We start from the raw sequence: 26,659 nt of genomic DNA, 5'->3' as shown, positions 1-26,659 counted from the left end.
AATTAAGCTCTCCCTACAATTTACCTTCCTCTTCATCATCTTCTGGAGGAGAAGGTATCATTGAACTCTGAGATCCAGACTGTGGCAGGCGAACTGAGGGACTGGCTGTAGTTTTCCTCCTCTCTCTCTCTGATTCACTTTCCAAGCACACAACTTCATATAAAGTGTCAGTATTGTTCTTTCTCTCCTTCTGCTTTATCTTGAAGATGAAAAAATATTATTTACTAAGTGGTACAATTATTTTTTAATTGAGCACTACACTTCTGATTTCATACAGGATGTGAGAATAAAAAGGTGTAACTTTGAAATGTCTACACTAAATGTAACCTTTTCTTTTTTTTCTTTTTTAAAGATTTCATTTATTTATTTGACAGAGACAGTGAGAGAGGGAACACAAGCAGGGGCAGGGGAGAGGGAAAAGCAGGCTCCCCGCCGAGCAGGGAGCCCAACGCAGGGCTTGATCCCAGGACCCTGGAATTATGACCTGAGTCGAACGAAGGTAGACGCTCAACAACTGAGCCACCCAGGCGCCCCCAAATGTAACCTTTTCTAAATAGAAAAATATACGTTTAGACTTAACAATCCGCAGGAAAATAGGCTAGCAGGACTCTAATTCTGCAGTTTTATTTTTTTTTTTTAAGATTTTATTTATTTTTTTGACAGAGAGAGACACAGCCAGAGAGGGAACACAAGCAGGGGGAGTGGGAGAGGGAGAAGCAGGCTTCCCGCGGAGCAAGGGGCCCGACGTGGGACTCGATCCCGGGATCCCGGGATCATGACCTGAGCCGAAGGCAGACGCTTAACCGACTGAGCCACTCAGGCGCCCCTAATTCTGCAGTTTTATTTAAGTTTAGTTTAAGAAACTATCGATGAGGGGAGCCCCTAGGTGGCTCAGTTGGTTAAGTGTCTGCCTTCAGCTCAGGTCATGATCCCAAGGTCCTGGGATCAAGCCCTGTGTTGGGCTCTCTGCTAGATGGGAGTCTGCTTCTCTCTCTGCCCCTCCCCCTGCTCATGCTCTCTCTCACATGAGCTTTCTATCAAATAAATAAAATCTTAAAAAAAAAAAAAAGAAACTATGTAAAAATGTTTTGTTTTTTTATTTTTTTAGAGAGGGAGAGAGGGTGGGGAAGGGCAGAAGGAGAGTGAGAGAGAGACTCTTAAGCAGGCTCCTCGCCCAGTGCCGAGCCCGATGTAGGGCTCGTCATGACTCTGAGATCATGTCATGAGCTGAAATCAAGAGTCCGATGCTTAACTCAATGAGCCACCCAGGCACCCTGGAAAAAATGTTTTAAAATATTCTAACACAGTTTAGGACTAAGAGAGTCCTTTTATTTCCATGCCTCTTCCCACTCCTTTAGCTTAATTAAAGCCGTGTAGGGAACTTTTCTTTAACTGAAAGCTGTAACTGGGGTTGGGGTGTAGAGGTGAGTGGCAGAAAAGAGATTAATGAAATTCACAAAAATTTTGTATCTCAAATTGGTTTGTATTTTGAGGCAAACACATAGTTTGAACTCACCTAAATTAAAAATTAAGGACCAAGAATATAAAACTTTTCCAGTACCAAATTTAAATATATTAATATTCCACATTACAGCCAGTTTAAGAAGAAGGGGGAAAAAAGAGTGAAATACAGAGCAGGAAGAAAAAGCAGAATTATAGGAAAAGACAGAAAGACAACTAGAAATGTGGCTACACCAATGAGAAAGATATACAAGCATAAAGTAAAAATACAGAAAGAGAAGAGGGGGTTAAAATGCTCATTAGGTACAAAAATATCAGGCAGAGCGGATTTTATCATCTGAATGTTCATGTATGTTCTTAAAAAAATTATCCCAATCCTGGAAGACCAAGTTAGTGGCAACATGTCCTTTCAGTATCATCCTGAAACACTGCTTAATATAGAAGTCGGTAAACCTTTCTGAAAAGGGCCAAAGAGTAAATATTTTAGGCTCTGTGGGCCACTAGTCTGTCACAACTACTCAACTCTGCCACAATGGTGCAAAAGCCCCCATAGATACTAAGTGAGTGTGGCTATATTCCAAAAAAACTTTATAAAAACAAAGGTCAGGCCAGATTTGACCCACATACCCTGCTGAGCCGGGAGCCCGACGCGGGACTCGATCCCAGGACTCCGGGACCATGACCTGAGCCGAAGGCAGTCACTCAACCAACTGAGCCACCCTGGCGCCCGACCCACATACTCTAGTTTGCCAACTTTGTTTTAACATGTCCACCTAAGGATTAATTTCCTAGATGAATAAACAATTCTGACTTAGCTACTTACTATTAAAGACCCAGACTCTATGAAGTTATATATTAACCTATAGATTTGTGTCCAATAGATAGGCAAATGATTTCTGTCCAGTAGAAAAGATAACCCAAACTTACCTTTAAGACATTAGCCAGTTTTATTTCTGACCTAGCAATCTTGTTCTAACATTATTATTTTTTTTTAAAGGACTGTATCAACTCAATTTCCTCAAATACGTAGAGCCAGTTTTACCATCTTACTAGCTCCCTCAATACTTAATGAATTGAATTAAAATCTATGACATAGGTTCATTCTAAATTTATAATTATGTTTAATTTTTAAGTATTACACTTTGATAGGGAATAGGACTTCCTTTTTTCATTGTTACAAATTACTGTCTGAAACAGTTAATTACTATCTAGAAGAGTTCAAAGATCAACAGCTCTTTACTTAAAAAAAAAAAAATTCTCAGAGACTATATAAATGTGATAACCATTGCAGCTCACCTAGAAACTCTTCTGTGAGTTATACTGACCATACTAAAACTGCCTTTTGAAGTCAGATAAACATAGTCACGAACTGAACCCTGCTTATAAGAATGCCAGCTATTAAAAATGATATACATTGTTGAAGCTGGGAAATAGTACATGGGGGTTGATTATACTATTATTTTTATTTCTGTGTGTTTGAATTTCTGTAATAAAAAACTTTTGAAAAATCACTCTTGAAAAACACAGACTTGAATAAATGTCTTAGATGACTAAACATAATAAAGATGTCAATTCTCCTTAGTAAAAATACCAATTTTTTCCCAGAGCTACAGAAGCTGAATCTAAAGTTTACATGAAAAATAAGAATATCCGGCAAAATCCACAAAAGAACTGGGGAGGTAAGGTAGCCCTATCAGGTATTAAAACATATTATAAAGTCTACATAATTAAAAGTGTGATATTGGTGCATGAGTAACCTAAAAACCCATGAAAGAGAACATAAAAGCCCGAATAAAGTCCAAACATGCAAGAAAATGTGATATATAATAAAAAGTGGCATTTCAAATCACTGGGGGAAAAGTTAGACTATTCAATAAATGGCTTTGGGACAAGTAGATGGCCATTTGGAAAAAGATTAAATCAGACCCATACTTTACACCATACATCAGAATAAAACACTAATGAATCAAATCTAAAAGTAGAAAAACAAAACCATATTAATAGAAGAAAATGTGTAAATTTCTTTATTATTGGGTGTAGGGAAAGTATTTCTAATTATGACTCAAAATCCAGAAGCTTTAAAGGGAAAACCTTGATAAATTCAAGTACCTAAAAATATAACCATATGGCAAAAAAAGCTGAAAAGATTCATCATAATTTAAGTTACAAGACAAGTGACAAACCAGGAGAAATAGTTGCAATTTATATCTCAAAGGGTTAATCTCTCAAATACAGAAAGAGCTTCTAAAAACTAAAAGGAAAAAGGCCAAAACCAAAAAGCCAAAGATATGAAGGATAGTTCAGAGAAAAGGAAAGTAAAGTCACCATGAAACATATGAAAAAAGGCTTGTTTTCATTCATCAAAGGATAAATTAAGACTACCATCAGATCCTTAAGTTTGGCAACATACTCTTGACAAGCCTGTGGAGAAACAGGTACTCTCATATCCTGTTCATCTCTATGATTACAACAGTGAGAAAGGGAAATTTGGCAAATATAACAAAATTACATGTGCAAAATTATCTACTCTAAGATGCACTTTCATTGAATCAAAACATATGCACAAAGTTCTATACTACAACATTATTTGGAATAGCAAATGATTTAAAAAAATCCAAAAATCCATCAATAGAGGACACTTAAAAAATCATAAATCATGATTCATCCAAACAACAAAGTACTATGTAGCCATTAAGAACGAGGAAGATCTCTATGAAATGATGTGGAATGATCTGCAAGATATAGTAAGTTAAAAAAGCAAGGTGCAGGACGGTACACAGGCTAGTTTGTATTTAAAAAAGGGAGTTAAAGGGGTGCCTGGGTGGCTCAGTCGTTAAGCATCTGCCTTTGGCTCAGGTCAAGATCTCAGGGTCCTGGGATCGAGCCCCACATCGGGCTCCGTGCTCAGCAGGAAGCCTGCTTCTCCCTCTCCCACTCCCCCTGCTTGTGTTCCCTCTCTGTGTCTCTCTCTGTTAAATAAATAAATCTTTAAAAGAAAGGGGGGGGGGGAGTTAAAAATACATAGGAGTATTTTACTATTTTCCCAAAAAGAAACATTGGGACGATAACCCAGAAACCACTAATAATGGTTACCTATGGGTTTGGATGGAGAAACATGAATGAAAGTTAAGACTTCTGAGTACATTTTTACATAATCTTGACGTTTGTACCACTGTATATATTTTAAATATTCAAAAAATTAAACCAAATAAAAGATCCAAAGTCCCCAAATTGAAAATATGGAAACAAATGAACCTAGGTATATGTCAAATGGTAACGTAACTATAATGAAAAAAATTTTTTTTCCAATTAACTTTTGAACACAATACTCATTTTATAATCATACTGGAACATGTTCAAAGGGGAAAAAAGTTCCATAAAATCTTAAACTTCACTCAATAGTTTATTAATTGCAATACTGACTTTTTTGGAATGAATATCAACAAATGGAAATTTGAAACTATACTGACTCAATTTCATATTATATACATCCATTTTTATGTTATACCTACATATTAGTTATATTAATAAACATTTTCCCCAAAATTTAAGCACCTATAGAAAAGTTCAGAATATGCTAAATATTCTGAAAACCTTTTCATTTAGAGGTTTACATATTGATTTTTATATACTGATATGAAAATATGGGTCTTATTTCCAATTAAAAGAAATTTGTACAATGTAAGTTGTACACAAATTGCAGCGTGGCATCATCTGTATTCTAGAAATGGTACAAGTTTATTAATGAATGCTTAATTACCCCATCAGTAATTGTATTAATATATGTTTCTCCTCACTGAAATTTTAAGTAATTAAAATCTGTATTTCAAAAACAAATATAATAGTACCTTTTCTTAACATTTTACAAGTTTATAAAGATTTTGTTATATATTTGCTAGGAGCAATAAAAGAAAGATCTGTATTAAGGGTGTTTCCTGCAATACTGTTATTTTTTAATTCTTTGATAAAGTAGGATAAAGCAAATAAATATATTGCGGTTATTGTATTTAAGATATTCAATATTAGAAACATATATAAATGTAAAAGAAGAAAACTCTGTAATGTGAAATTACTATTGAAAATATGTGAATGAACTCAACTGATTGAAGGATCATCAATGCTAAAGGATGCTAAAACCATTAGTTAGAAAGTTGTTGAGGAACAGGGTATTTGGAAGTTGCCAAAGAACCACCCCAAATATTACTTGCTAAATGCAAAAACTACTTTTACAAAGGAGAAATCCAGTGGTCACCACCTTAACCCAGTGATCACACTTCCCAGGAACAGCGGAATACCACATGATATCATGTGCCCCCTGATTTAGCAGTTGAAGATCTCCAGTACAGAAAGCATTTCCATATTTTTCACCTTGAGAGGTTCAGTGGTTTACTGCATATGTGTGCGTATGCCTGTGTATGCAGGCATGCACACGTGCGCACACACACCCCAAAGAGAAATAAGAGGCTCAGGTTTCTAATATGGTCATACTAATAACTTGTCTATGTGATGTTGGCCACATACTTCATCCTGTAGACATCAGCTTCATTTATAAAATAATTTCAAAAAAGATTCTAAGACACCTAGAATCTCTTTGGCAATAAAATTCTGTAATTCTATAGTTTTAAGAATGCTTAGCTGGTCTTAAATTCACTTTACGTTACTGTTGGAAAACCTAGTCTTCAGACCAGTTTCTTCCTCTTTTAGTAAACAATATTCGAAATATTTAAATCCAAGAAAACAATTATTTCTGCATTATTTTTTTTTTAAGTAGGCTCCACGCCCAGTGTAGGACTTAAACTCACGACCCTGAGATCAAGACCTGAGCTGAGACCAAGAGTCAGATGTTTAACCGACTAAGCCACCCAGGTGCCTCTTTCCCCACTAATTTTAAAAGTTTCTTCTCTAATATGATGCCATCTTAATATAATAATACTCACAGTTGGGAAGGCTTCCATGCTTAAGAGGAGTTACTGAGTCATCAGGTAATTTTAGTGATAGGAGAAACAATCAATCTTTAAACATGTATTAAAAATTTTTCTATAATTATTTTCCCATACTGACAACAACAAAAACTATATGCTATATATTTTAAAAATTTGGTCTGCACCACTGTTTCCTTTTCAGTCTGATGAGAACTGCAAAAGGGTTAAAATTTTAAATTCTCCTTAATTTAAGTAAATCCTAAAAATACTCTTACAGAAAGACAGACAAAGGGAGGATGTTTCTACGGAAAGAATCCTGACTGAGAACGCTGAGAAAGCACAGGTATGCATCTTGTTCACACAACATTCCATAAAATTGATTGTACATCTCTGGATCTATAAAACTGAAAATACTATCCTCATTGGTTCACTATAAAAATTATATAAGACAGAAAAAGTCAAGGTAGCTTGTACAGTGATGGCCACAGTAGGCTCTCAACCACCGTAGCTATTACTTTTTAATGCCATGAATGTAAAGGAGGGAATAAACTTAGTTTATTATGTTACAAGAAATGAGATTAACAGTGCTCTAAGTGCACTAAGACAGCGACAAGCTGCTCAAATTCTTCACACTCTCTCTCCTTTCCCATTCCCCACCCCTCACAAAACTCCTCCCCCCAAAATAAGACTTACCCAAATAAGGAAAAAAAATGAAAGATTCTCAGGAATTCCCTGCTCTCCTCCCTAGCTTCCACATATAAACTTCTGCTTTTTGCAAAGAAAATATTGACAACTTGGCCTATGTTTAGCTTGTAACCTTAACAGAGATTCTAGAGTAGTCTATTGGGCTAGGTCTCAGGTATATGTGTTTCTGGCTACTTTACTCTGCCTAAGTCATTTATTAGCCTACTTAAGATACATTATATTAGACCAAACCACATAAGTAATATTCCTGTAAACTCATGCAGTCTTTGAATATAAGGTTGTATAAGACCTAAAGGGAAAAGCAAGATCAGAGGAATCTTATTTATGTTCACTAAGATTAAAGAGACAGAACTCTAAAGAGAATATGTTTTCTTACATATAAATTTGTTCTAAAATTATTATAGAATTAATTTCTATTTATCATCTCTTACTCTAGACACTTAAGAATCATCCCTACTCCCTAAATTTTTAAAATACCACCCGTAAATTGGTTTTCTTTCTGAAGTGTTCTTCTTCTGGGACTAATCCACTAATAATAATCAATGTTGTTTTGATTTCATAACTTAGTATTTTTTTTTTAAGTAGGCTCCACGCCCAGAGTGGAGACCCGAACTCACAACCCTAAGATCAAGACCCAAGCTGAGATCGAGTTGGATGCCCAACTGACTGAGCCACCCAGGCATCTCAATGACTTAATATTTTTTATTCTTTCTCTGCCCCACTTAGGTTCCACAGTCCCTCTCAATAACAGGTAAAATGTATGAAGAACATACTATATGCCAAATGTGTTATACAGTTTCTCAATATCAAATAACACTATGAGGAAGATTCAATCACTGCCATTTTACAGCTGAGTAAACAGGCTCACAGAGTTGAAGGTACTTGCTAGTCAGTGGTAATATCCATATACTCTGATTCCAAAGCCAACTTCTAGTTGATAAGCCTATGCTAATCCTTTTCTGCTGCCACAGTGAAGAGCTGGGAGAACAGTGCTAGGGCCCAGGTTTACTTTCTGTCTCCTAAGACAACACTGAAGAGAAATCTCTATTCCTGTTCTGTTTGCCACCTTTTTCTAACTATAATCAAAAGGGCTAACTTGGATACACTGGAACTAAAATATTTATTGCTATCAGAAAGTATACTCAAGTAAATCCACAAGCAACACTGTAATTTTGTAAAACTCAAGACTGAAGTTACATGTCAATAAAATCAATTCAACAACTATTTATAGAGAACTACTATGTTTTAGATGCTTGGGATAAATCAGTGAACAAGGCAGATCAGGAACCTCTACTGCCTTAGTAGAGGTTTCTAACAGAGAAAATAGATAATAAGCAAAATAAAATTAAGTATATTATGTGATATCCTGGAAGTTAAGAGCAGACAAACTGCAGTGTTACATGTGGCAGTCAGGCATTATTAAGATGTCAATCTGAGCACAGATTTGAAGAAGATGAGGACCTGAAAGAGATGAATAATAGCAAGTGGGAAATGGGAAGAGCATTAAGGCAGAAGAAACAGTTAATAGCGAAGGCCCCGAGAACATGGCTAGAGCAGAAGAAGCAAGGAAGAAGAGCGGTAAGAGAGAAATTAGTTGATGGTATAACAGGCAGTAGATCACATAGGGTCTTAGAAGCCACCGAAAAGGACTCTGGCTTTTACACAGAATAGGTTTAAAGAGTTATGAGCAGAAAAGTGATCTGATTTGATCTTAGGCTGCTGTGTTGAGAATATATGAAGGGGGGGGCAAAAAAAGAAACAGGGAGATGTGAAGAGGCTACTACAGTAGCTCAGGTAAAGGTGACAATTCAGATGAGGTTAGTGTAATCTAAGTGCTAAGAAGCAACCAGAGTCTAAATAGATTTTGAAAGTAAATAGAATTTCCTGACTGACTGGATATGGGATGTGAAAAATGAAAGTAAAATTCTTGGCCTCAGCAACAATTAAGAGAAGATGTCCATGAACTGAGACAGTAAAGACAGGTAAGGAGAGCATTCTAGGGATTGGTGGGGGGGTGAGGTAAATTTGAGATGTCCTGAAGGCTAAGTGAAAGAGGGATAAGGAAGGGGGGAGTGATCATCCGTATTATATACTGCTCAAAGGCCAAGGACTAGGAAGACTCAGACTGACCACTAGATTTAGCAATTTAGGTCACTATGGACTTGATTTTTTTTTTTCAAGAAGTTTTGATACAAAGGAAAGCAAAAGAAAGGAAAAGTAGTGGGCATCTGAGGCCAAGAAAAGCTAAAAGGAAACAGATTTCATCTACTGCCCACCACAAGTAAAATAGAGTATGGAATTTGACCAAATTAACTGACAGATTTTTTTTTTTAAACTGATACTCAGAAGAGACCATAACATAATAGACTATAATAATCTATTATTAAAAATGTCTAACATATAATCCAAAATTGCTAGACAAAGAAAGAGGACAATGTGACTCACCAGACATTAGAATTAGCAGTTAAGGATTTTTAAAGTAGTAATATTATAATTATGCTCAAGGATGTAAGAGAAAATCTTCTTGAAAGAACAAAGAGGAAATCTCATAAGAAAATAGAAACTATAAAAAAAAGAACCAAATGGGCATTCTAGAAATAAAAAGTACAAGATCTGAAATTAAAAAAAAAATTCATTGAATGGACTTAACAGAAAATTGGGGATGATAAAAGAAAGGGGCAAGCCAGCTTTAAGACATGTCAAAAGAGAGTTAAAATGATATCCCACCTGAAGAAAAAAACAGAAAAAAAATTATTTAATTAAGAACAGAGCCTTAGAGATCTGCGGGATAATATCAAAAGGACTAAAATATATGTAACTGGAATCCTATGAGAGAAAAGAGAGATGGGGCAGGAAAAAAGGTTGAAAGGAATAACAAAGCAGATTTTCCTCAAAATTGGTCAAAACAAAACAAAACAAATATTTAAACAAAATTTAAAAATTCAAGAAGCTCAGGGGCGCCTGGGTGGCTCAGTAGGTTAAGCATCTGCCTTCAGCTCAGGCTCCTGGGATCCAGCCCCGCATCAGGCTCCCTGCTCAGGGGGGAACCTGCTTCTCCCTCTCCGGCTTCTCCTGCCTGTGTGCCCCCTCCCTCCCTCTCTCTCTGTGTCAAATAAATAAAAAAAAATTTAAGAGGCTCAGCAAATCACAAGGAAGACAAAGAATACCATGCCTAAGGCACATCATATTTAAATGTCTGAAAACCAAAGATAAAAAATAATTTTAAAAGCAGCCAGGAAACAATGACTCATTCCATACAGAGAAACAATATCAATAAATGCATGCTGACTTCACATGGGAAACAATGAGAGCCAGGCGACTGTGAGAGGACATCTCTAAAGTGCCAGAAAAAAAAAAACGTCAACCCAGAATCCTACAGCCAGTGAAAATATCCCACTGGAATGAGGGTGAAATAAAAACATTTTCAGATAAAGAAGTCTAAGAGTTAATGACTTCAGTAGATCGACACTAAAAGAAATGTTAAAGTAAGTTCTTCAGATTGAAGGCAAGTAAGATCAGACAGGAACCTGGTTCTTGAGGAAGAAATGAAGAGCAAGAAAAATGATAAATACATGGGGAAAAATGAAAGACAATTTTTCCTCTTAATATGTTTAAAATACACATGACTGTTTAAAGATATAAGTGATAGCTTGATGATAAATCAGCCTCAAAAATAGTTTCTCCTTTCTTATCTATACCTCCCTCCCGTATTTATAGAAAAGTGTAGTACCTGTTTTAGTTTCAAAAAGAAATTTTCAGTAGTACTACGTTTGCTGAAGGGCCAGAATAATCTTTCATTAGGTGAGCAAACACGGACTTTTGTCTCTATGAGAAATCGAACAGGCTCCTGTACTTCTGTTATTACCAAATCAACAGCTGTGGTCATAAACAGCACTTTATCTAGAGAGAGAGGGGGGGGAGAAGCAAATAAAAAAATGGAAATATCTTTGCTCATACAATTAATGTAAAAGTAATTACTTTTCTCACAAACTTTCAAGATAGCTTAAGGTGATCCATTAATTAAATCAAAATCTAAAATAATCAGATAAATTGCTGTTTTGAAAACTTTTTCTGTATTGAGAATTCTTTGCTTGGGTAGACTCCTTGGAATTAGTGACAGCATTACATAAAAGTTTATGAAATGTTCTGTCAGACTGATCTGCAAAAGTGGCATACGGCCTCTTCATGCCACTCTCACCAACACTGGGAATTCTCAACTTTTAAAATCTTGGCTAACTTATCCATTTATCTATAGTGCTATGAGTAAAAAGAAAAAATGAAGGGGAAAAAAAAATAAATGCTCAACAGGAGGCACTAGTTAAGCAAATAATGTTACATTTTCAGGATAGAATATTATACAGCCACTAAATGGCATTCAGGAAGAGTAGGAAATAACTTGAAAAAGGTGGTTTCTGCACAAAATATCTGAAAAGCTACATATGAAACTGGTCACAATGGTCCTCTTGGGGTGGGGCCCTGAGGACTATGGTCAATTTTTACTTTCCCCTCTATATCCATATGTGCATATGTTAAAAATAAAATTTAGAATTCTGTATATAAATAAGTACATGAATAGAAAAGGAAGCAGGGAAGTGAAAAATTGAGGAGGGAAAAATAAGTGGGGAAAAATGATACTTTGTTAATACAAGGTCAAATTTAATAATAAACTCAAAGACCTATACAAATTCTTTGGTTTCACCAGAATTAAAAAACACTGATATTTGTCAAATAAGTGGTCCTAAGGCCTGGGTATCTTTTTGGGACCAAAATTTCTGTTCATGGTATCAATAATCTGCATCACCTTTAGGAGTTTCTTCATTTACAACTTGAAAGGGTAGAGATTTTGGATTCCAGCTCCCAGTGATAACATAGGACTTTCCATCCGAACTTTTGCCCATAGATTCCTAAAGAAAATAGTAAAAACAAACATTAATGCCAAAATAAAGGAACAACAGCTAGCTCCCATTTTGCTGCCTTTAAAAAACAGGAGTCACGAAAATGTAAAAATATGAAAGAGGGTCAGATATTTTTTAAAAAGTAGAAATATATGTGAATGAGACGACTGCAGTTAAAATGAAAGATGTGCCAATTATTTATGCAATTGCTCCTGGAAAATTATAAAGTAAATGCTTACAAATCATATCAAATTCTACAAATTTAGAGAAATTTACCACCTGAATCTATGCTGAATTCTTCTGTCAAGTGCATAATTATCACATAAATTTTAGTTTTGAAAATAAAGATTTTCACATAATAGCAACAATACTAATACCACCTACTTTTAAAAAACTCATGATAGTTTGTAAACACTTCCCTCACGAACTCTCTCTTTGATTCCAACTTCAACCTTAAATTATAAACAAGGATTATTCACCATTATACAGTGAAGAAACCGAGGCTGAGACTAAATAGGTCTAAGGTGAGACTAGTAAATATCAAGTCAGAAATAAGGAAATTCTTTATCTTTGTTTATTGCTATTATAGCTCACAAGAACACCTTCACAAAAGTGCTTTACCATCAGATTCAAGTGAGATAAAGTGAAACCTTTATCAAGGAAATAGTGTATAACCTTAAAAAGAAAAGCAATCCTTACCAAATCTAACAAGTGCATGTCACTATTTCGTACATCTTTTCCTGGGCTAAGGAGAAGACCAAAACACCTGCAAAGAAAGAACAGGCATAAATTTAGAAGAAAGATAACAGAAAAAAGACGTGTAAACTAGGTCATTTAAAATTCTTATTGATGGATAAAGGACACATTAAAATTATCAATAAATTAGCATTGCTCAAATAACCTTACTTCTTTTACTTACAGAAACAAATTCTCTTGTCTTTTATTATCACATAGTTGAAGGCAGCATATTAGCTGATGATTTATGGGAGCTAATTCAAAGTGAACTAAGTATTCACTTCAATAACCAAAAGAATTCCCCAGAGGACAAAATTTTTGCAAATATATTTTTGAATATAGTATATGGTTACTCCACTGGATTGATAAAAATGAGAATTTATATTTAAGCTGAATTTACTAAAAATGTTTACCTTTCAATGGCCAGTTCTTTATTAGTTGTTTGTTGCACATAGATGACAATCTTCTTATCAGTTCCTTGGCGAAGTTTAAAGCACTGTCTGTCCTTCTCTTTAGGAACTGCACTGTAGAACAACATGTTTCATTAATTTTGCAAAGTATTTTCTTGTGACATATACTAGAAACAACCTCTCTTGAATCTAGGGTTCTTTTGTATGCCTGGTTTTCAAGTCATCACAGAAATTTAAAAATCATCATCTACCTCTTGATGTGAAAATATTATCACTACTGTATGTAATCCACTAAACAATTTATAAGAGCTAGAAAAAACTCAAATGCTCCCTAAAATGTGATTTAATTTAATTTTCTGTTGTGAAATTAAGTTAGATATCTGTAAAGCACTTAGCATGGCATCTAGCACATAGGCACTCAAAAAAACATTAGTTTTCTTTCCTTTCAATTTAGTCACTTTTTTTTTTTACAAATATTTATTGTCTTATTTGTTTAAATATGTAATAAAGAAAAAATACTTAATCATACATCCTTTGAATTCCAAAAAAGGTACCTTCAAAAAATAATAGAGATAAGGAAAATAAGGCCAACAGTAAGCTGTTGCTTAATGCTTCCCTTAAGCAGTGATAACCTTCTTATTCACATGTGCAATAACTATAAAAATAATACTAATGATATACTTAAACATCACCTTAAGAAAAAAGTTGAAAATATTCTTAAAATTAGAGTTTACCAAAATAATCCCCTACTCTCCCACACACCACTTTCTCTGGCTCCTTTGTTCTCAAAAGCAAACATCTGCCAATGGCAATCAGCCAACATGCAGCAAATACAAATTATGTCTTCATACTGTACAACTTTAAAATAATGGTAGCAAAACCATTAAAAGATACTATAAAAGACTACATGAGAGTTCTAGGTACCTACTCAAACTAAAAAGTGGCTCTGAAAAATTAAATTAGCTTTCTGTTTTTTTTAAAAAATAAAATTAGTTTGAAGACCATCTGTACTTATAGAGTAACCAATTCAAAAACACTCTATGAAACTAAGATAAGAAAATCAAAGAGTCAGGGTGCCTGGCTGGCTCAGTTAGTGGAGCATGTGACTCTTGATCTCAGGGTTGTAAGTTCGAGCCCCATGTTGGGTACAGAGATTACTTTAAAATAAAATCTTAGAAAAAAAAGAAAGAGAAAAGAAAAGAAAACCAAAGAATCTTAGCAAAGGAGTCTGGAAATGACAAACATTCGCAAAGAAAACTTCTGCAAACCAAACTTAAATATTTATAACTGACAGAATTTTCACCTATAAGGATATAGACAGGTCTCAATTTTCAACTGGTAACAGACAAACTAGTCTTTATGTTCCGCGGATGCTGACACAGAAATAAATATAATCCCATCTCTTAGCAGTATTTAAAACAACAACAGATATACAGTTCTCTCTGGTGTCCTAATGCTGAAGTATAAGGAAAAGCCACATTAACAGGAAGCAGAGTGGAGACTGTAAGCAGTGAAGTTCACTTCACTGCTGTCAGGGAGTTTAGATTATATTTCTAGTCTTGTCTTCGTATCATTGAATAGATCCACCCCAATAATTTTACATTGATTTCCTACTATATAAATTACAATACTGAGATCCAGGCTTAACATCCCTGGGCTTCTTTACCTATAAAACAAGTATCAAATACCCAGCATACCTAATAGAGTTATATGGTAGAATAAATAAGACAAAAAAGTGCTTTGAATGGTATAAATGAAAATGCTCCACCTTCCTAAGGGCTAAATTGAAAGTAGGTTTCTAACATTAATAATGTAAGAATTATACTTTTTCAAGGATGAAAAGAAGAGCATTAATTCTTGTCACAACACTTTGTATTTACGTTAGAGTAAAACCACAATCTATCTTGTGCTATGGTTACTTACATATACCTGTATTTTTTGGATAGGTGCTAAATCATATGGTACATCACTATATCATGTTCTTAATGAAATACAACAAACATACAACATTATATTAATTTGAGGTGAATAACAATGCTTTGACATTTGTATATATTGTGAAATGCATATTTTAATTATTCTGGTGAACATTTAATTTCCACTTTTTAATTTTGTTATTATAAACAGTATTAAAGGGGAACATCCATCTTGATAATTCTTTAAGTACCTCGATGATGTTTCTGCAAAATAAATTCCTGGACATATTATAGAATCACTGGAAAAAAACAACTGCATTTGGCCAGTTCAAATTTGATAAAGAGAGGCTTACTTTTCAATAAGTTCATCACTATAACAAGGCCACAAAACACTATTTTCTATTATAAACTACAAATTCAATAAAACCATGTAACAAAAAAAGAACAAAGCCCTGACAAATGTGAAAAGCAAAATGACCATCTAGGGATTTTCTGTATAGCATTTCCTTGGTGTGAAGGTGAACAGAACAGGGATGTTTGTGATTACGATCATTCTACCTTGAACATGCCTGAGTTCAGAAGCAAGAGAACTAGTTCTAGTGCTTCTGAGAGATCTTAGACATCGTTCCTATTTATTTTTTATTTTTATTTTTTATTTTTTATTTTTATTTATTTGAGACAGAGAGAATGAGAGACAGAGAGCATGAGAGGGAGGAGGGTCAGAGGGAGAAGCAGACTCCCTGCCGAGCAGGGAGCCCGATGCGGGACTCGATCCAGGGACTCCAGGATCATGACCTGAGCCGAAGGCAGTCGCTTAACCAACTGAGCCACCCAGGCGCCCCAAGACATTGTTCCTATTTGTAATTGAAATTTATAAACGGGATCTACATAAATTTCTTTACTAAAGGGGAAAAATGCAGTTTAAAGAAACTTTTGCTCTTTAAAAAGGAAAAAAATTCTTACAAACTTTACAGATTATAATTTCCACTTCCTGGGGCAGGCATACATACTGTGGGGAAGCAGCACATCCCAACAGTTGCTGTGAGAACAGAAATACAGCTGATGAGAGGGCACAGACATAGTGTCTAATACTTCAGTGCACAAATCAAAGTTGAAGCTGCATTGTACATGAAATCGGCCACCAGATGGCATGAGAATTCCAAAAGTTTTTGCAGGCAGACCAAGAGTTCTCAGTTGTTCAAATAAATAAACCAGTCATCATTCTGCTAATATGAAAGGAAAATAGTAGAAATCACCCATATTTTAATGCTATTTTATTTTACCCATTTTATGAGGTAATCATGAAGGAAACTTTGAATATGCAACTGTCAATTATGATCCAAGAAGCACCTAATGTGTGATATGGGTTAAAAACAAAACAAAAAAACTAGTCATCTTGTGACCGTAGTATTTTAACGTTAGAAACACTTTAAGAGTTTAGCCAGCTTATTTTCTAAGTAAGGGAACTACTGCCAGGAAATATAAAGAAACTTGGAAAAGTTCACAGGGTTAATAGCAGCAATAATTAACTAAATCTAAGTCTTTATTTCTATTCTAGGGTTCTTTCCACTACTCAAAAGAAGTACCATTTTACTTAAAAGCCCAAACCAGTTATTTCTGACCCTATATGCAAGGTTAAGACTTCAGACACAGACCTCATTTCTCCTTATCCCCAATGTGTTCAGATAAACTATAATGGAAAACCTGATGTCAACAGCCTTAAGATCTTTAGATTATTAAAACAAATTAACCAGCTACAAATCCAGCGGGCTTAGCTTCTGTCATATTTCGTATCAGCAGTCGGCCAGTTACTTTGAGTCTAGAAGAACAAAGTAACGTGACATATTTCCCCACACAAAAGAATTTTTTAATAGCTTTAAAATTCTTCAAATCTTGCCTCTTGAAGAGAGAAATTAAGAAAACAGCGCCATTTACAACTGCACCAGGAACAGTAAAATACCAAAGCAGTGAAAGACCCATGCTCTGAAGATAACACAAATAAACAAAGATATTCCATGCTCATGGATTGAGAGAACATGTCCATATTACCCAAAGCAATCTACAGATTTAATGCAATCTCTATCAAAATACCAACAGCATTTTTCACAGAACTACAACAAATAATCCTAAAATTTGTACGGCATCATAAAAAACTCTAAATTAGCCAAAGCAATCTCGAAAAAGGAGAACAAAAGTGAAGGTATCAAAATCATGGATTTCAAAATGTATGACAAAGCTGCTGTAAGCAAAACAGTATGGTACTGGCACAAAAACAGGCACATAGATCAATGGAAAAGAATAGAGAGCCCAGAAATAAACCCATAATTATATGTCAATTAACCTTGGACAAGGAGTAATGAATATACAATGGGAAAAAGACCATCTCTTCAACAAATGGTGTTGGGAAAACTGGACAGCAACATTCAAAACAATGTAACTGGACCACCTTCTTACACCATACACAAAAATAAACTCAAAATAGATTAAAGACCTAAATGTGAGACCTGAAACCGTAAAAATCCTAGAAGAGAGCACAGGTAGTAACTTCTCTGACACTGGTCATAGCAACATTTTTCTAGATATGTCCCCTAAGGCAAGGAAAACAAAAGCAAAAATAAACTATTGTGACTACATCAAAATAAAAAGCTTCTGCACAGTAAAGGAAACAATCAACAAAACTAAAAGCCAACCTTCTGAACTGGAGAAGATATCTGCAAATGATATATCCAATAAAGGGTTTGTATCCAAAGTATATAAAGAAATTATACAGGATGCCTGGGTGGCTCAGTCGGTGAAGCACCTGCCTTCGGCTCAGGTCATGATCCCAGGGTCCTGGGATCGAGTCCTGCATCGGGCTCCCTCCTCGGTGGGGGGCCTGCTTCTCCCTCTGCCTGCTGCTGCCCCTGCTTGTGTGCTCGCTCTTTGACAAATTAAATAAAATCTTAAAAAAAAAAAAAAAAACTTACACAACTCAACACCCAAAAAACAAATAATCCAATTTAAAAAAGGACAGAAAACATGAAAAGACATTTCTTCAAAGATGACATACAGATGGCCAACAGACACATGAAAAGATAGATGCTCAACATCACTCATCATCGGGGAAATGCAAATCAAAACCACAATAAGATACCACCTCACACCTGTCAGAATGGCTAGTATCAAAAAAGACAAGAAATAACAAGTGTTGGTGAGGATGTGGAGAAAAAGGCACCCTGGTGCACTACTGGGGGTAATGCAAACTGGTGCAGCCACTGTGGAAAATAGAACTACCTTATGATCAAGTAATTTCCCTACTGGGTATTTACCCAAAGAATATGAAAACATTAATTCCAAAAGATACATGCACCCCTATGTCTACTGCAGCATTATTTAAATAGCCCAATCAGGAAAGCAGCCCAAGTGCCCATCAGTAGATGAATGGATAAAGAAGATGTGGGGTGTGTGTGTATACACACAAATGCATACCATGGAATATTACTTAGCCATAAAAAAGATATAAAAAAACGAAAAGAAAGAAATCAGCTTTTTTCTGACTGACTTATTTCACTTAGCATTATAACCTCATCCATGCTATTGCAAATGACAAGATTTCATTCTTTTTTTTTTTTTTTTTTTTTTGTGAGAGAGAGAGAAAGTGAGAGAGAGAACGTAAGAGGGGGTAGGGTCAGAGGGAGAAGCAGACCCCCCGCTGAGCAGGGAGCCTGATGCGGGACTCGATCCCGGGACTCCGGGATCACGACCCGAGCCGAAGGCAGTCGCTCAACCAACTGAGCCACCCAGGCGCCCGATTTCATTCTTTTTTATGGCTGAGTAATATTCCATTATATATATCACATCTTCTTTATCCATTCATCTATTGATGGACACTTGGGCTGCTTCCATAATTACAGAAAGACAAATACCATATGATTTCACTTACACATGGAATTTAAGAAACAAAAGGAACAAAGGAAAAAAAGAGACAACCCAAAAATCAGACTCTTAACTATACAGAACAAACTGCTGGTTACCAGAGGGAGGGAGGTCAGTGGGATGGGTAAATTGGTGATGGGGATTAAGAAACCGCTTATTGTGATGAGTGCTGAGTAGTGTATAGTTTTTAAATCTCTGTATTATGTACCTGAAACTAATATAACACTGCATGTTAATTATACTGAAATTAAAATTTTAAAAAAATTAAATAAAAAAAAATCTTTCCTCTGCAAATTTGCCTATTTCCTTTTCTTTATCATTTATAATATAAAAAAACTCTACCTATAAAAGCAATCATTTTATACATGAAAGTTATATAATGTGACCCAGAGTTTCCCTTGAACCACAGATACAGCATGTTAATACAAAGTTGAAAAAAAAAAAACCAGAATAAAATACCCTACCTAAAATAACCTTTACCATCATCTTCTTTTATTTCTAAAGACACAGAGAAGGTAAAGATGTCACTGTCAGGAGTTTGGGGTGCAGCAGTTGCTGAAAGTGGGGTCTGCTTGGCGGAACGGCGGAAGGCAGTGGCAAAACTGTAAAGTATCCGGCTTACCTACAACAGACAAGTTAGAAAATGGGCTGTTACCAGAAAAAATAAAATACCTTTATTAAGGCTGAAGGTTACCTATTTTGTGTGTGTGTTGGGGGTGGGGGATAATTCATCTTCCCCCATTGATTTCTTTTGGTAAATAATTTGTTAGGCCTAGAAAGCAAGCAACACTAAAAATGGCCAGAGAAGGGGTTTTAGAAAAGAAATGGTTATAAACACAAGAAATCCGACTGAAAAATAATTTCCAAAATTGTTAGGAACAATCTGAATATATTTATTATAAATTAAAAAAAAAAAATCCTACAGGATTAGCTTTAAAAGAACAGTTTAGAAATGTGTCACTCCTGAAACCAAGATGCCTATATCAAGAAGCAGTCCTAGTCTCTGACACTCTTAGCAACAAGGTTCTGGTTACCCAAACTTCTAGTTTCTTTATATTTCAGCCCATCAGGCTGGAATGAATAAAACAGCAAAGAATTTCATTTGGCTTATTAAGCGACCATAATAAATACTGCAATTAACTTCAACACAGTGAGGGTACAGGTGAAGTTTCATTTACAGACACTTTTCTGGTGAGGACTTACAGCTTCTTGTATTTCACACCGGAAGACGTGTATTCTGAAGAGCTCTGCATTGTAATGACTTTCAGTGAAAGCAAAACAGTCACTCTCGGGAGTTCCGTCATGCCCTCTGACACAGAACAGGATTTTGTAGATAGGGTAGTTTGCTATTTCAGTGTTTGTCTGAGGATCTAAGAGTCTGTTCAGGAAAAAAAGTTACGAAGAGCTTAGAGAGATTATGGACTATTTTCACTATATCCATATTATGATTCGAGACTCATCTTTCTAGCAAGATCATATAAACCACTTTTGGTGTGCTAATCATATTAATCTTAAGTTTTTTTGTTTTTGTTTTTGTTTTTAATTTATTTGACAGAGAGAGACAGCAAGAGTGGGAACACAAGCAGGGGGAGTGGGAGAGGGAGAAGCAGGCTTCCTGCCGAGCTGGGAGCCTGATGCGGGGCTTGGTCCCAGGACACTGGGAACATGACCTGAGCCGAAGGCAGACGCTTAACGACTGAGCCACCCAGGCGCCCCAATCTTAATAAATAAGTCATATGTGGAGGCGCCTGGGTGGCTCAGTCGTTAAGCGTCTACCTTTGGCTCAGGTCGTGATCTCAGGGTCCTGGGATCGAGCCCTGCATCGGGCTTCCTGCTCAGCAAGAGGCCTGCTTCTCCCTCTCCCACTCCCCTTGCTTGTGTTCCCTCTCTCACTGTGTCTCTGTCAAATAAATAAATAAAATCTTCTTAAAAAAAAAAGTCATATGTGGATTCCTGAAGTTATTAATTACATAATTCCATGGTACTAGAACCTACATAATCTTATGTTTTAGGGAGGCAAGCAGAAAGACAAAGAATAAGTACACAGGTTTCCTATATAGTCTGTACCTAAATAAAGACTAGATCAATGGGTAAATTAGACTACCAAAATGATCATTAAAGCTGTGTTTCTCATTACCTCCTAAAAAATGACCTAATCTGCTTTATTATTTAAAAAAATAAAAAACTGATGTGCTTTCTCAGAGTGAAACATATTCTTCTGATTCATGGCAAATAAGAGTGTACAAAATGTTAACACCTAAAAAAAGATAATTACTAAAATCAAATGATGCCATTCACTGAAAATCAAAGGTGTGTCATTCATTCAAAAATGTACTGGTTCAACAAATACTTACATGATACCTACAATATTTCAGGTTATATTCTGGACACTGAAGACACAAATATGAAAGTAATGAAAAGAAACTGCAATTTCAACACAAAATGGGCAGGGCCATTAATGAGGAAAGCCCAGGGGTCCCTGTGCATAATGGAAATACACAGGAAGGGGACCTAATTCACATTCAAAGGCACTTTGATGAAAACTCTGGAAACATGGGCAAGAGAAACTGGTTTTTGTATGTCTACAGAATTAAAATGTATCAGAACAAAGTATAACTTCAGTTGGGCAATAACTACTAAGAAGGACATAGAAATGAGCACTAAATAAATTTTATGAGAAGTTTCACATTAATAGGGGCACCTGGGTTGCTCAGTCTATTAAGCGTCCGACTCTTGATTTTGGCTCAGGTCATGATCTCAGAGTCCTGGGATCAAGCCCTGCATCAGGCTCCATGCTCAGTGGGGAGTCTACTTGAGGATTTTCTCCCCCTCTTCCTCTGCCCCTCCCCCCACTCATGTGTGCATGCTCTCTCTAAAATAAATAAATCTTTTAAAAAATGCTGATTCTGATATGTCAATATTATTATTATTGATTCTAATATGTTCTGTTAGATTCAATATGAAACTTCATATTGAACTATTGTGTCAAGCTAGCATCTGTACTGGTGGAACAGGGAAAATATAAATTGTCAGGCATACTTTCAGGTCAACATATTTCAATATGTTATCTCCAAAACATTTAAATTTTAATGTACCACACACAACTAGGGTGGGGAAGAATATAAAAAACTGTTCAAATGAGTGACTAATTTTCATATGGGTCACAATCCTTGAAGACATAAGTGCCAGGTGAATTAAACATTACATGAATGAAATAATTATGTATTTTGTTCACTACTGCTTCTTTCTAAATCTATAGGTCAGAAATCTGATCTGAACATTTCAAGAAACTGGTCTTACCTCACAGTTCCTTCAGATACATTCGGCACTGACAGGGTTACATCTAGTGAAATCTGACATTGGCTTCTTAAGATGGACATCATCCTTAAGGCTTCCACTTCACTCCGGGGAGCATTTACTGAGGCACAGCCTAAATAAGTTAGTTTGCTGAAAACTACACTGTCCTCATCAGCAGCTGGTGTGAAAGGACTTGACCCTTCAGAATCTGAAAGAAATGGTAATGGAGGGTTACGTTCATTTTAGTATTTTGTTGACATGAATACCAAGTAAAAACCTAAAAGTTACACTTAGGTCTACAATTAAGAACTAATGAGATAGTATGTCATTGCCCCAGAAGAATTGCCCATTAAAGCCAGAAATTTCACATTAAAACTCTGTCACTAACACCAAAATTTTTAGGGATTGCTTTACTGTCAATCCCAAATCTAAAATGTGATCTGAGGTTAGATCTGATTTACATTTTTGCCTCTTCTAATTTGTTTTGACTTTATAATTTACATTTAGGTCAAAAATATATTTAGTATTTTGCCACTGTGAAAAATCCTATCTCTGTCTTCTTCCTGATCTGTATTGCTTTATTTCTCTCAATCATCTTAGCCACTTAACGTTCTCCCAATACCCCTGGTTTCCCTTTCCCAATAAAGCTGCATGGTTTTAACACTCTACTTTTCCCAACGAGCCTTTATAATTCCCCTATTCCTCCTCTTCTGTGGTGCCTTTCGACTCACTTTTTAAAAACCTGGCAACTACTCCCAAAGAGCTATCTATACAGGCCTGCAGCAAATATCTCTTCCCCTAGCATTATTCCTCCACATCTCCAACACTGTACTCAAATTCCTTCTTTCTTGGAAAAATCTTGAAACATTCTGAAATAAGACTTCCTCAATGTCATTTAACTGCTGTTATCTCTTTCTTTGATATCAATGACATACATTTAAAGGGAAATGAGAATGGTACATATACCTACCCTTCTCACATCCTCCTAAATCTAGAATCTGAACATTCTAGAAAACACAGATAATGGTTTTTGCTTGCTCTGAATCAAACCTAGTACAGGGTAGGCACTCACATATTAAAAACAATAACCTTCAGTTAAGCAAGCAATGCAGCAGTCCTAACCTCTTTGTCCAGGTTTCACTGGCAAGCTCATCTCTGGTTTTTGGAGCCCTACTAATGGCACAGGGTTAATGGTGGACGAAGCTGAGAGTTGGTTAGAAAGAGGTCCATCTCCTTCACCATCCAGTTGTGACCTTTCCACAAGTTCCTTGTCCCCTGGCTGGTCGTCCACTGGAGGATCCATCAGCACATCTGCTAGCTCTTTTTGCAGCTGCTGCTCACTTCCATTCCCTATAATCTAAGGGTCACAAATACATGCAATCAGCAAAGTGAGAAAGAAAGGCCAGTACTAATTCAAACGGGTCCGTATTCTAGAGAAAATCGTCAGCATTTCTTTTGATACAAAGATATCTTCTGAATGTTTTTTAAAAACAGAATAAATCAGGATCTGCAATAAATAAGAGCTGCAGCTGCTCTCTTAATTCTTAGTTTTTCATGGAAAAAGTGTATAGTGAATTTGAGACTACTGCCCAAAAATGTATGCGACAGTGTTCCTGAAACTTTTCTACAGTGGCCTCAACTAACAATTAAAATATCTGTAATCTTACTTGTCTGGTGAGAAATAATATGTTAAGAGGAGTATCTTTAGGGGCTTCTCTAATCTTTAAGAAACGGAAAATGTGTTTGCTTGCAAAAGTTATCATAGAAACAGACTGATTAGGTAATAAATTTTCACATGTATTTTACCACTCCTACTATAAGTCAGTCTCTTGTAATTCTAAGGGAGACTCCTCTGCTATGAACAGTTTCTTAAAGTTCTGAGGCACCTGAATAAGGCTGGTATGTATAAAATGGCCTGAGGAGAAGCATTCCATTTCAATAATGTCAAGTGTTTTTCTAGAGTCATGATGGTTTATTATTAGTTGCTCAATAAGGAAGTAAACAAGTGCAAAATCAAGTGAAGACTGACCAATGCTAAGGAAAACCACAAGTGACAAAACCCAGTATTGTCACTAAATGCTTATTCAAGAAACACTAAAAAAAAATTAACAAAACAATTTAGAAAAAGTCATGATCAAGAAAGGGGGCTGATTTAGGAGGCTTTCTGAAGACTAAAACCTGACAAAAAGTTAAAACGGGTGGGGCCAGGAGATTGTTAAAGAGAATGAGGTCTTTCTGGTCAAAAAAACATAGAAGTTAGAAGCAAAATTCCAATAATAACAGACATACCTCTGGACTACCAAAGAACTCAGTTCAAACATTTTTTTATAACTCTATAAGCTTCAAGTTCCTTTGGCTGTAAATTATAATTGAGAAACAGTCTCAAGTCTTTTTTTGCTGACATTTTCCCAACGAAATCTAACATGTCAGCTACTCTTGCCTTGGAAATAAGGACCACACAGGTGTTCAGCCTTGTGGCTTCAGTGACAATGTCTATTTCCCTGAACTTCATTTTATGTTTACAGTTACTGCTAATGGAACTACAAGTGGGTCAAGTAATTTTAATTGTTTGTTACGCCTGATCCTACACATCCATGAATGAAAATTTCTTCTTTCAGAAGTTCTACTTTCAGAAGTTTTTTAAGCCATCTAAAAAACAAACCACAGCTTAGTTCTAATTACCCTTCATTCTTTCAGAACTTGAGAGCAATTACTCCATCACCTGCAGTAAACAAAAGATAGTCTAATTGAACCTAAACTGTTTTCCAAGGGGAAAAAGAACGTAAGTAGGATAGTTACAGCTTCCTGAACACAAATAGAAAAAAGATATTAGACTCCATGTTTGTGTAATCAGTAATTATAACTGGGGAGACTATCACCAAAAGAGCAAACTAAATCAAAGAGAAGACAATATATTTTACATGTTACAAAGTACTGTTTTGTTCTTTGGTATATAGGGTAATTAAGCTCAAGTTTTCTGTTGGGTAGGCTGCCTACATTTTCATATATTCATCAATAAAAATACACCTAAGCCTGAAAGAAAACATGTTTATATGCTTGTATTTTGTGTTTATACATGTTTATCTTGCATTCTTCTTTCGTTTATAAAGTCTATAAACATCAGAGCTGCCTTCTAGTTCCTCAACTCTTCCTTAAAGACTAGGAAAAAGAAATGTATACACACAAATATGCTGATTTTTAAAAGCTGTTTAAAGACAGCAATGCAACATATGCTTTGGATGATTAGGGTCAATACAGTACTCAACAATTATGTTAGATTATTTGTGAACCTTCAATCTAATTTCAAAATTGTCTGTGACATTATAATATACATACTTAAACCAGTTAAGTTTTTTCGTTGTTTTTGTTTTATTTAAAAATATTTCTTTTATTAAGTAATCTCTGTGCCCAACATGGGGCTTGAACTCACGACCCTGATATCAAGAACTGCATGCTTGATTGACTTAGCTAGCCAGGCACCCTGTTTGTTTTTTAAAGATCTTATTTATTTATTTGAGAGAGAGAGAGTGAGTGAGAGAGAGATCATGAGCAGGGGGTAAATGGAGAGGGAGAAGCAGACTCCCCACTGAATACGGAGCCTGATGTGGGACTCGATCCCAGGACCCTGGGATCATGGCCTGAGCCGATGGTAGACGTTTAACCAACTGAGCCACCCAGGCGCTCATCTGTTGTTCTCTTTTTAAAGACAGTTTTCCCTAGGCTTATCTAGGAAACATTCAGCAATGCCTTTCAGGGTTCTCAAACTTGGCATGCATCAGAATCACCTGGAGAACTTTTAAGACGCAAACTGATGGGCCCCAACTGAATTCCAATTCAGTAAGTCTGGGTGGACCTGATAATCTGCATTCTTAAAAAGTTTCCAGGAGATGGTGATACTGCTAGTCTGGGGACCATGCTCTAAGAACTAACTTTAGGTTAATGGGTTTCTTTTTTTTTTAATGTTCATGGCAGCTTTATTCCAGGTATTGATCTTGGGGAATGGATACACGGACTGTGGTACATTTAACAAATGGAGTGTTGCTCAACAACAAAAAGGAACAAATTCGTGACACAAGCAACACCATGGGTGAATCTCTAAAACATGCTGCGTGAGAGAAGCCTTGCGTAATGCAGCATGCACCATATGGTTCCAACTCTATGAAGTTCTAGAACTGGCAAAACTAATCCATGGTAGAAAAAATCATAGTAGTAGCTGTCTCTGCAGTTGGGTAAGAGGGCAGATTGAGAAGGAGCATGAGACATTTTGGGATAATAGTAATGTCATTTTGATCGGAGTCTCCATTAAACAATTGTGCACGTTTGTCAAAACTTGGAGAATGTTTGCCTAAAATGTGCATATATCATTGTGCGTACCTAAAAAAATAGCTGTAAATAAAATGAAA

The 26,659-nt window shown here is 35.8% G+C and overlaps 1 protein-coding gene across 8 annotated transcripts in view; it reads right to left on the bottom strand.

Moving 5' to 3' along the window:
* The window catches only part of RABGAP1 (RAB GTPase activating protein 1), a 162,482-nt gene that overhangs the window by 90,332 nt on the left and 45,491 nt on the right, over positions 1 to 26,659 (bottom strand). For all 8 annotated transcript variants that reach the window (XR_014140151.1, XM_081803545.1, XM_081803539.1 and 5 more), the window contains 9 exons: positions 23,379 to 23,613; positions 22,260 to 22,464; positions 20,163 to 20,337; positions 19,424 to 19,581; positions 13,132 to 13,242; positions 12,683 to 12,749; positions 11,890 to 11,992; positions 10,819 to 10,988; positions 25 to 199 (listed from right to left, as the gene is read on the bottom strand). Coding sequence is in view for 7 of the 8 variants with exons in the window: in XM_081803539.1 (XP_081659665.1) it covers positions 25 to 199; positions 10,819 to 10,988; positions 11,890 to 11,992; positions 12,683 to 12,749; positions 13,132 to 13,242; positions 19,424 to 19,581; positions 20,163 to 20,337; positions 22,260 to 22,464; positions 23,379 to 23,613 (1,399 nt within the window). In the remaining variant the exon portion in view is untranslated. The remainder of the gene's footprint in view (positions 1 to 24; positions 200 to 10,818; positions 10,989 to 11,889; positions 11,993 to 12,682; positions 12,750 to 13,131; positions 13,243 to 19,423; positions 19,582 to 20,162; positions 20,338 to 22,259; positions 22,465 to 23,378; positions 23,614 to 26,659) is intronic.

The sequence above is a fragment of the Leptonychotes weddellii genome, chromosome 14 (assembly GCF_054177405.1).
Source record: "Leptonychotes weddellii isolate Sample4059 chromosome 14, ASM5417740v2, whole genome shotgun sequence".
NCBI classification, from domain to species: domain Eukaryota; kingdom Metazoa; phylum Chordata; class Mammalia; order Carnivora; family Phocidae; genus Leptonychotes; species Leptonychotes weddellii.
This window is presented reverse-complemented; position numbering and strand designations above follow the sequence as displayed.